General features: G+C 39.3%; 1 protein-coding gene across 3 annotated transcripts in view; it reads left to right on the top strand.

The window, feature by feature from the left end:
• Window positions 1-2,606: 2,606 nt before the first annotated feature.
• amot (angiomotin) overlaps window positions 2,607-12,217 on the top strand; it is a 61,918-nt gene continuing 52,307 nt past the window's right edge. The window contains exons 1-2 of one of the 3 annotated variants that reach the window (XM_019876232.1): window positions 2,607-2,848; window positions 10,993-11,944. In XM_019876232.1, coding sequence (XP_019731791.1) covers window positions 11,046-11,944 — 899 coding nt within the window. In that variant the 5' untranslated portion in view covers window positions 2,607-2,848; window positions 10,993-11,045. Of the gene's footprint in view, window positions 2,849-10,983; window positions 11,945-12,217 lie in introns of all 3 variants that reach the window. The other 2 variants (XM_019876231.1, XM_019876230.1) reach the window with 2 other exon arrangements.

Genomic DNA, 12,217 nt, shown 5'->3' with positions numbered 1-12,217 from the left:
CCAGTTCAGGATGTACCGCGCCTGCTGCCCGAAGACAGCTGAGATAGGCTCCAGAAAGCCCGGGGATCCTCGTGAGGCTAAGTGGATAGAAAATGGACGGATGGATGTTAACTTTAAAAATATGAGATTTTTCATCAGGGCCGATCAGTGTGCAAAGTCTGGTGAGTTTTTGTGCATGAATAAGGTCTCCCAAAATGTGTTTAATTCAAATTGAAAAAAAGTTTGAAAAAAAATATGAAAAATAACTAGAGCTGCGAGCAAATGTAAAGACCGCTAAAATGCAAACAACATTTTAAACAATCCTTCTCATGTGCTACACTCACAATTTGAGCTCCTAAACTCAGGAAAGAGGTATAGAACTCTTCTCTGCAAATTAAACCGGTAAAAAAACTCATTCATACCGAAGGCTATCATCTTAATCAATAAACAATTAGAGGGAGGCAGACAGACAAGCGGAAGGACGTGAGGAGGGTGGGGGATGGGGGGTGCATATGACTGTAATGTAGTGTCCAATGTGTGTAGAGTATATACTGTCTCGTCTTGTATGTAATTGTCCTAATTATGTTGTGCTGTGTATGTGTATGTTTTTTGCTCAATGTTTGTAGCAGCACAGAGGGACTGTCCTCAGACAAGTTTCTCCTACGGGAGACCTAATAAAAAGTCACATCAAGTCAAATCAAATCAAATCATATTAGATTTCAGTTTTTCTAGGTCTTTGGAAGTTATATATGGCTCCAACTTTTGGTAGGTCTTTTGGGAACTGTTTTGTTAAGCGCTTTGTTACAGCTGCTGCTGTTGTGAAAGGGCTATATAAATCAGGATGTATTGTATTGTATTGTATTGTATTGTATTGTAAATGTTCAACCGGAGCTGTTTCGTTTTAAATTTAGGGCACAATTAACCCATTATTTTTTTTAACTGCACAAACAACTAATATAATATTGATTATTTTGCAAGGTATAATGCTTGTGCAAAGTTTCTTATGTTTTCACCAATGTTGAAAATATTAAAATCAGTGTCATTTTTCTTGGCGAACTTCGTGTCTTCACGGCAACAGTTTTAGGTGAAATAAAATGCTTTGCTTTTCCTGGTCATCTTGAATATCTGAGGATGAAACACCCACAGTTTAAATACAATCCGATAAAATATATCAGAGGAATTTTTTTGAATCGTAATCTCTGTAAAAGGCCAACAATTTGTAGAACAATAAAAGAAAATTGAAAATGTCAGACTTTCTGTTTGCTTTAGCAAGTGGCTCCATCCGAGTTTTTTGTTTGTCTTGGGCTGTTACATCTCTCTCCAAAATTTCTGTGATCTTGGTGACACGAACAAGGGTTGCTTGAGCAAAAATTTGCAGGGTGCGTTGTTGAGCCATTTCGTACAACAAAAAAATTTTGACGTTGCCAGGCCTGATATGTGTGTGAAGTTTCATGGGTTTTCGTGCATGTTTTAGACCCTCAAAATTACAGTGTCATCATGGCAAACTGCATAGCCACAGCAACAGTACTTCATGAAAATAACAGGCTAAGATGAAAAAATTAAAGATCAAAACCTGTATATCCTTTCGCCAGTATGTAGCGCTATTGCTAAGATGAAAAATAAGTTTGAAGATGTCTTCAGGCCTTGACTTTAATAAATAAGTGACATTTGGAAAAGATTGGATCATCTGGGTCAAATTACAGCAATGTTTTTTTGACTTGGTGAATCATCAGACACTGTAATGGCTCTTCACCGAAAACTCACAATATTTGGCGTCGATCATGACCAAGGTCTTGAGGCTTTTTTGGCAAATTTTCAGTGGTATTCATTTTGTGCGAACTATACTGTATACATGTCAAGTTTGTTTTTTGGGAGGGGGAGAATGTGCCTTAGCATTTCCTCCTTTGTGGCGAAAGAAATAGTGTTAAACACACATTTTGATGCTGCGTCTCAATTATGTAGTATTTTTGAAATTCAAAAAATTTCCATGTTGTTGTCCCAGGTCTTTAGATGATACAGCCAAAGATTGAAATCAATCGTTTCAATCCTATAAGACAAGAGTGAAAACGTTTGACCCAGGTAAATGGGTAAAAATGGGCAAATTGTGGACAATCAAAAATTCAAAACTGACTTTGGTTCATTTTAAACTATGGCTACAAAGGATATCTCGATGTGTTCGACCTGCCTGTCAATTTTAGTTGGCTTTGGTCAGACATATCAGGATTTTTATTATTATTATTTTTATCTCGGTGACGCTACAGAACCACTTTATTTTCATCGTTTGTGATGGCTTTAAAATGTCAAATTTTTCACCAGGGCTGATGAGTGTGCAAAGTTTGGTGAGTTTTCTTCCATGTTTAGGTCCACAAAAATGTGATTCATTTTTGTGAAAAACTTAAACATAAATAATGATAATAATAATAATAATACGCATTCGTTGCTCAGGCCCTAATAAGAGTTTCGACAGACAAGGAAACCACTTGGACCCAAATAATCTAAATGTTACCGGAATTCAAAAAAATAAACAAAAATATACAGTCGTAGTTGTGTTTGTAATTAATTCTGTGTGCGCGTGCGACATTTGCAGCATTCTTTTTTATGTCGCGTACCGGATGGGAGGGGGCGCACTTCCTGCTGCATGACCTGCCTTCCTTTTTATGGAAAATGAGAAAATGCTTCCAATCCGATATTCTAAATCTCTGTGTTTTCTGGGGGAGAAAATAATAACTAATTAAAAGTCTTACAGTTGATCGCTCGTATCATTTGTGTTAGTCTTTGGATACTGAGCCTGAGTCTCGCGGTAACGGATTAGAGTTGCAAATAATGTTTCCTTGAAGACGTATTGCAGAAGCAAGGACGTAATCGAAAGGTAAACGTTGAAGTTTCTTTTCATTGTTTGTTGTAATAGTCTGCTAGTTTTGTCTGTTGCTTGAGAACAAAAAGTATATACAACTCACATGGAAGTCCCGTATGAACAAAGGACAGCGAAGGCATAACTTTTCAAATGGGTTAAGAAGTTAACGGTGATGCTTGCATAAGTTTATGACTCAACTGGTGAGTATTCTATTCTAATCTTTCTGAGTAAACTGTTAGAGGCTCCATGCTTGAGCTGAATATTTGCTGAAAGTTTATCAGTAGCGGCTTGATCAAATCGAGTTTTGTTTTTTCAGTGTCTGTGTGTGTGTGTGTGTGTGGGGGGGGGCACTGTGTGCGTAAGGATGGTAATGCTGTCTTCACGACCACGTTCAAGCCACATGTATTTTCTTTGACATAAAAGGATAATTCATTTATTTTGATAAACTATAACTTGGAATACGGCACAACCTTTTCCGCTGCTTTCTGGTTTGCATATTTGTTTTGTTGATCATCTGTCCAGATTTCAATAACTTTAGTCTTTCTGATAGTTTGTCATTTTACATTTGTGTACACACACACACACACACACACACACACACACACACACACACACACACACACACACAGACTCAGTGTAACAATCACCATTGTACACCCTAAAGTATAATTTGGAATTGAACATTTTCGGAGAAACTATGCATCAGCATAAAAATAATGAAAATGGCTTTTTTTCTTCTTTCATGACTCGGACAAAGCTTGGTGAGCATCAAAAGTAGAATGGTCAACCATCAGTTAAATCGCATTCTCTATTTATTTTGGGCCACATTTGAGTAATGATTGCCTTCATAGAGCTGTTTGTGTCTTTGAAACCAAGTAAACGTAAAAATTCCTCATCATATTTTTCTTAATTGCCTCTGCATTCAAGTATTTTACAGTTTTAGATTATGTTACTTATTATATATTATATAGGGTGGCCCAGTGGTCGCCTGGTTAGTGTGTCGGTTTTCGCCCACATTCCAAAAACATGCATGGCAAGTTCATGGAACACTCAAAATCAGGGGTCCACAAAATGGTGCCCACGGGCAACAGGGAGCCCTTAAGGACTACATGTGTAGCCCGCAGGCCTATTCCAAAAATAGCTCACAAGTGATTAGACATTGTGACTCTCTAGGAATATTGTAGTCGCGATCATTTCAAAATGTGGCAGATATTTATTATAAAAGTGTGGCAAATTGATGTTTCATCATTATTGTGAGAAATCGCTAATGTGATCAGCGTCTTCTCAGAAATGAATATCATTAATCATTAATTATTACATATAAAGGTAGTTTGAGCTCATTTATTTCAAAAATGCATACTGTCAAACTGGTAGCCCTCTGCATTAATAAGTAGCCAAGAAGGAGATCTTAGTTTCAAAATGGTTGGTGACCCCTGCTCTAAATGGTCCCTTGGTGTGAGTGTGAGCGCGAATGGGTGTTCGTCTATGTCAGTGGTTCTCAACCTTGTTAGAGGAACAGAACACAACCAGTTCACATGCACATTCACCAAACCCTTCATCCGTGAAAAACAAAAATATGACTTTTCCAAAATTCAAGACATAAAAACTATCACGAACTAAATTTCCCGCAGCACTGATTGGACAAGCAATGTAATTTGATCATCTGCAGCCAGTGATGGCCAAGTGGGCATGTCATAACTAATTGGCACATTGAATCAAGTGTTGTCTTAACCTCCATGGCACAATCTCCGTCGAACCCCTGAGACCGATTCACCGAACCCCTAGGGTTCAATCAAACCCAGGTTAAGAACCACTGGTCTATGTGTTCCCTGTGGTTGGCTGGCAACCAGTTCAGGGTGTCCCACACCTACTGCCCGCAGACAGCTGGGATAGGCTGCAGCACATCCGCGACCCTTGTGAGGATAAGAGGATTAGAAAATGCATTGATTATATGTTATGTACTGTATTTATGTACTGTATTTTATCTTTTTAAATTATTGATTGAACCAATTTTGAACCAAGAGGTTAAGGTCAAGCAAGCAGGCAATCAAATACTCAGGCATATAACCATTGTACAATTAATTAACAAAGCTTGTGGTAACTACGAATGCAATGACCATCTGGACAGTTTTGAGCCCTTTTTGCTCAAAATCAGCAGCGGCATTTCATATTATCCTGACATGTTACTCTGTACTTTGAGGTCTTTGATTTTTTTTTTTTTTTGTTTTGTCATATGATTTTTCTCTTCTCAAGTGCTTGGCAAACCATAGTAAATAGGATCGTCTCAGTCCGATCATGTGATTGCATATCGGCCCTGTTCACATGATTTTCAGCTGATGGGTATGGGCTGAGAAAGATAAGACTGGAAATCCAGACAGACTCATCCCAACATTTGCTGGGCAATGTGCTGTTCTACCAACCCCCCAAAAACAAATCAAATTTCGAGTCGAAACATGCATGAATCATCATGAAAGTTTACACAAACATCAGGCCTGGCAACATTATTTTTTCAAAAAATGTCTCAGTAGTGTCCCTATAAATTTTTAATGATGCAGCCCCATTTGTACGTTTCACTAAGATTAAAAAAAACAAAATTGAGGCATTTTATCAAGGTCACATTTTTAAAAAAATCCTCCTTGAGATTTTATCAGATTGCCTTCAACCTACGGATGTTTCATTTGAAGATTTAACATAATAGCCGTTCTTTTTATCTTGTCGAAAATTGTTGCTGTTTGCCATGAAAAGTTATGCCGATATGTATGGTCTGAACATTGCATGAAAATGCGAAATTTTGCATACATCATACCGACTGAGGACGGCCCGGTGGTCCAGTGGGTAGCGCATCAGCCTCACAGTGCAGAGGTGCAGGATTCGATCCCGTCTCCAGCCTTCCTGTGTGGAGTTTGCATGCTCTCCCCGGGCCTGCGTGGGTTTTCTCCGGGTACTCCGGTTTCCTCCCACATTCCAAAAACATGCATGGCAGGCTGATTGAACACTCCAAAATTGTCCTTAGGTGTGAGTGTGAGCGCGGATGGTTGTTCGTCTCTGTGTGCCCTCTGATTGGCTGGCAACCGGTTCAGGGGGTCACGCGCCTACTGCCCGAAGACGGCTGTGAAAGGCTGCAGCACCCCCCCCGCGACCCTTGTGAGGATAAATTGGATCGGAAAAAGGATGGATGGACCATACCTACTGATCCTCTTCATGCAACCAGAAGGCGCCCACGCAACTTTTCTATTTGACCCATTCTTGAGCACACATCCTTGCTGCCCCCCGCGTTCGCAATTCCCCATCCTTTCTTTCCTTTTCAACTGTCCTTCTCCATGTTGCTGTTGGCCTTCCACCATTCCTTTCCCATCTCGCGGCCAAGTTAATACAGTCATGCAATGGTGATCATTTGGCTTTCTTAAGGCCTGGGTGGCCTATCCAAATCCATCTTCTTCTCTTAACTTCAAGACTGATCTGTGGAACTTATCTGTCATCCACGGAGATGACATTAGGCCAGAGCATTTACATAGCTCTCTTCAAACATTGTTAATAAAAAGAGTCCAGCTTACTTTTGTCACTTTTGGTGCTTTGAAAACCAGTGTATAACTGGTCATACAAGTGAAAATTTTTACTTTTGTTTTCCTACTATACTGCTTACATTTCCACACTTGATGCGGTTTTGAAAAGCAGTACTCCCTCCACAACCTTCTTTACTTTCACTGGCACTCAGATAGATGAAGTCATCCCCGTCTTCAATGTCTTTCCCTTCTCGCTTTACAGCTACTGCCTTTCTGTTGTTCATTCTTTTCATTGCTCTTCAATCCTCTTCTTGCTTCATGTCTGGACAACTCATCGATTTTTCTTTGCAATTTTGAGTGGTTGGATGATAGCAAGGTTATGTCGTCTGCGTAGTCATGCTTTTCAAGTTTGGACATCTTTTTCCATGTAATTCCAGTGTTGTTACCTTGGGTGGTCTTCCTCATCACCCAATCATAATTCAGAACAAAAATCCTGACATCATTCACCTCTACCCGACTCCTGTTTTCACATTCAACCATTCTGATGCTTCTCTGTCATCGAATAGCTGCAACGTGGCGTCTGTATTTGCCAACTTGAATATTGATGATTTTCTCGGATATCCGAGAATGTATTGCTTTTTTATTTCCAACAGATTGTCCCTATGGACTGAATCAAAGTCTATGAAGTTCATGGAATGAAAGGCTTGCAATGCAATGAATTGTTCAGGAATGTTCCTTAACCCTTTCAGGGACAGCAGTTACCAGAGTGGACAGCCATTCAAATTTTGTTTTCTCTTATATTAATTAATCTTAATGCCACAGATGTGCATCAACCACTACAATGAACCCCAATTTGTGTTGCCGTCCACCACCGTTATTTTTTTTCCATGCCCCAAGACTAATAAAAACACTTGAGAAAAAAAAAATCCTGATGTAGGTTATCATTATTTGTGCATGAAAGGGTTCAAAAGAAAGTCTGTTCAATTGTGCTCTTCCTTTGTCTGAAGTCTGCCTAGTTTTCATCGATGCTTTCTTAATTCTCTCAATAAAAATTCTTTCTTGGCTATTGGTAGAAGTGTCATCCCTCTCCATTTCCCCTACTCTGCAGGATCTCTTTTCTTCAAATCACTTGGTTGTTTTCACTTGCTTCCATACTTTGTTGATGATATTGTGAAATGCGTTTGTTGATGTCTCAATATCAGCTTCTAACAACTCTGGAGTTCCGTTATTTATACCACCTGCTTCGCCATTTTTCAACTTTTTGATCGCATCCTTGATGTCTGCGTGACCTATTGGGGTTGTGTCAATAATTTCCATTTCAGGAAAGTTGGTATACTCAACATCTCTTGGGTTTGTTGGTGTTGTTTCGGTTCAGAACTTCTCCAAAGTGTTCCTTCCATCTTGCTTTTCTTTCTGCATCATTTCTTATGACATTTCCACATTTGTCTTTCACACTCGATAAGAGGCGTCGTTTATCATATGCATAACTTTTTGGTTATACTCTAGAGAGTTTTTATTTGCCCATTTCTAGCTGCTTTTGGTTTTGGTCTTCTACCAATTAACATTTTTCTGTTCTCATGCTGGACTTCACTTCTTTCTGTTTGGTTGTGTATTCTGCTCAAAATGTTGCTTTGTTGGATGAGACTTTGTGCTGTTTTCAATTTGAAATGTTTCCTTTCTTCAACCGTCTTCCAGAAATTGGTGCTAATGTTGTTGTTTTTTTTTTGTGGTTCTTCAGTTCTTCTGCAGTTTAATTGTAGACTTTTGTCAAATTGTTTGAATTTTTAATTATTATTATTATTAATGTGTTATTTTGTGATCTGACATCCAAACAAACAAACAAAAAAAGACCCACTTGCACACCCAACAAATATTCAACAGCTCTGTTTTTCACCTCTGTCTATGAAAATTGGGAGGCATATGTAACAGCCCAAGACCTTAAAAAAACAAGTGTCTTGGAGTCACACACTGAACCCAACAGGTTCCGTTTTTGGACATTCCTTTCAAAAATCATCTCATTTCCTTCTTTTAAATAGGCTGTATTTTAGAAACCATGATTCATCGACAGATATTGAAAATGAAGTTACATCAAGTCTTTAATTTCCTTACCTTGAGTGTTTTATTTCCTCAAACGCTGCTGCCGTTGCGACAGTTCGTTTTTTGGGAAGGTCTAAAAATGCACAGAAAACATCATGAAATTCCAAAGACATTTTCTCTCAGGAAGTGTGGTGTGTCTTCACTAGCTCGAAATGGAGGACAAGCCATTTTGTTTTCAAGCTATGTCCATGCACAGCTAATATATGCATAAGCGTAGTCACAGATATTGTATATGACGGATTGTCGCCAATGGGTGCATGTTATCCACCAAAACTAAACATGATTTTAAAACGACAGCAAATGCAAAAGTCTAATTATTTTACATGCATCGCCGTAACTCGCAAAAGAGATTCAACGGGCTTCATCGGCCTGCAGCTGACAATGACTGCCGACATCCCGTGATTCAAATGCCAAAGTGCAAGGAAAAGCTTAAAATCCCATTTTGGGGAGAAAAACAACCCCTTGAGAGGAGCCCACAAATGACGGTCTAAACACACTTGAAAACACATTAAAGTTGTACATACATCAGGCTTGGCAAAGGAAAATAAAATCCACATTCAACGTTTATTGTGTCATAAAAATAAATAAATAAAAATCTACTTCACAGGTTGTCAGAATCACAATGTTCCATTATCCCAATGTGCCAGTACCCCAAAGTGGCCCGGGCTGGGAGGGCTCTTCATAGCTGCTTGCAGTGCCAGTTCTGAGTTCTTTTGTAATCCATTCTCACTTGAAGATTTACAATGTGCAATATCTCTGCAACTTGCAATACACAAATAGTCAAACGCTTGCATCTTTGCACACTATACCATTATCCATTATTTGTTCTTTATGCACTAATGAGCATAACTACTTTCAAATTTGAGTCCACTGTATTTTTAAAAAAAACATTATTTTTAAATCCTTCTTATGTGCATTGCTCCAATAATGTAAGGGAGAGTTTGAGGTAGACCGTCTCATAAAAGTTTTTTAAACTGGTCCAATAAAGCCAAAACTACTGCTTGCTGTCATATATAAATAAGTAACTGTGTAATACTACATTAACATTTTACATTTTAACCAAATATGTTTTAGCTTTTACACTTATTCACATGTTCATTGTACATACAATTTAAGATTGTATGTCAATTATTTTTCACATTTTTGTCATAGACTAACTTGATTGAAATGGAGGCTGTCGCTGTTTGCTGGACAATTCTTTTTATCTCAAGATGCTTGGTAATTGACCTGCTAATTTGCTTTAAATGCTGGTTGCTTTCCGCTTAAACATGGTTCCAGATAGACATTTCTGAAAAGTGGACTGAATACCGAAACATTTTTTCCGGTGACACAAGATTAGATTACTGTATTTTCGCGACAATATGGTGAACCGTATTAAAAACCGCAGTCTCAGTTACGGGTGCTATTTCTGTATTTAACACATACACAAGGCGCACTGTATTATTGGACACAGGCATGGAAAAACGTACGATAGCTTAAAAAATACGGTAACATTTTTACACTTTAGCGTATATTTGTAAAAAGGCAGCGGGAGCAAAACTGAGTTCGGTTGTACTTTTGATTTATGTATTTAACAATGTACTCATGTTACTTTTTGATCAATCCTCATCCTCAAATCCATCATAGTCCTAATATTCTGTATCCAAAATGAACAGCTGGGCAAGTTTACAATCAAACATGCCAGATTCCCTCACGTCGTCAACAGAGTCGGTCTCGTTGCTGTGCGGCTTCTGAGAAATGATGCCGGCTTTTGCGAAAGCTCGAACAGCAGTGCAAGCAGATACATTTAGCTGTAACAAGCAGTGCCTCCCAGTAATAATAGCTGTAACAAAGCGCTTTACAAAACAGTTAACATAAGTAAGGAGGAGCCATATTTTTTGTTAGTTTTAAAATACAGTTTATACATTTATGAAACTCAGGAGAGCCTTTTCATTTTGTCGAAGATTGAATGTACTGCTGAGCTGCTGATCCAAAAGGAGTATTTTATTGGTCATTCAGGAAAATTATTTCATGTTTACAAACATTGAAATTCAGCAAAGAACTTTATTCAACCTGCTGGTACTGAAGTACGTGTACATTTGTAATAAATTCGTAGTTTTTGTGTTCATTTATTTGATTTTATGTTAAAGAGCCAAAACTGAAGTTTTTTTTTTTTTTTTTTTTTTTTTTTTTTTACAAAATTCTGCCATTTATTTTGGTTTTGCAATTTTTTTTTTTGTCAATGGTTATTGATTACAGAATTGCATTTTGTAACTTTCCACCTTGCATGAATTTCCATCATTTTAATAAAATACAACGGAAATGAATTCATCTCTTGTTTCTTATCACTAAGTGAATTCTAACTCAGGGAGACAAAAATGTGTGTTGTGAAAAAGTGCATCAATATAGATCAATTAAAGACGCCTCAATAATCATTGAATAATCTAATTGTCACCTCTGAATCGTCATCGTAATCGAATTGTAAATTGCCCAACACCAAGTTAAGTTGCATCCATGCTTCACACTTTATTTTTCTCTGCTTTCTTAACATTCTCTACCCATTCTTTTTAGAAAGTAAAGACCCTGGACGGCACCCGGCCTTCTTTGAACTACGGAGTCAGTGCACGGCGTAGATGAGGGCCCCAAATGAAGAGTCATCCAACAGCAGCAATAGTGCTGCAGGTGGCAGTAGTACCGTCCTGCAGCGTCTTTTGCAGGAGCAGATGAATCTGAGTTTTGTGATGCAACAACAACAGGTAGGAGTTGGAGCTGGCAGCGGAGGAAATGGGGAGGGTGGCCCTTCAGAAGAGCATTCCAGGACACCCAACATTGCCCGACAGGAGCCTCAGGGCCAGGAACTACAGACAGACAGCCTGGAGAAATTAAGTTCCAAAGTAGTGGGTGATGATGGGAGCAATGGAGGAGAAGGAAGCAATGGTGGAGGTGGCTCAACTAGCCACGGTCAGTGCCAAAACCCAGAGGAACTCCCGACTTATGAGGAAGCTAAGGTTCAGTCGCAATACTTTCGTGGCCATGGCCCACCTCCTCTGCATCAACAACAGAGCAACCAGCCACAGCAGAACACACTTCCTACCTTTGTGGGTTCTAGCTTTTATGTCACTGGGGTAATAGATTCTAAGTTGCGCACAGAGGGTCGGTCCACCATACAGCGTGTTAATGGGGCAGTTAAGGCACTCCAAGATGATGGACTAAAGGATCTTAAACAAGGGCATGTTCGATCCCTAAGCGAACGGCTCATGCAGCTCTCCCTTGCCACTTGTGGAGTCAAAGCACATTCTCCAGTCATTAGCACTTCACTCTCCCCCCAGCTGTCCCCTTCAGGGCAGCCAGAGGAGTACTACAAGCCCCAGCATCATGGCCCACCTCCAGATTACCCATTTAAACGAATGAGATCACCCGCTAAGCAGCAAAAGACTGGAAGTCCTTTTCATCAGGAACAAAGTGAGAGGGAGCTTTCAAGGACAGTGCCACATGTACGCTATCAGCCTCCACCAGAGTATGGCTCATTCAGGTAAGATAAATCAATGTTTTTCAAACCCTGTGCCGAGACTAAAGCCCTGTTCACACGGCAAGATTTACTCCGACGCTGCACCGAAGTATTTTGATGCGATATATTTTACACCGCAACAAATTTCGTGGAGCGTTCACACGTACAAGCCGCTGAGCGACGCTGCACCGACGTAGTGCCGAAGTAACTCCACTTGCGGTCACACGGGGCAGTATTTTGTTTCGCAGTAAAACATGCGCATGCGTAAAGAAAGAAGAAGGCGGGGAAAGGAAGTAC

This window comes from Hippocampus comes, unplaced genomic scaffold, assembly GCF_001891065.2.
Source record: "Hippocampus comes isolate QL1 unplaced genomic scaffold, H_comes_QL1_v1.1 scaffold119, whole genome shotgun sequence".
In the NCBI taxonomy this organism is placed as follows: domain Eukaryota; kingdom Metazoa; phylum Chordata; class Actinopteri; order Syngnathiformes; family Syngnathidae; genus Hippocampus; species Hippocampus comes.
This window is presented reverse-complemented; position numbering and strand designations above follow the sequence as displayed.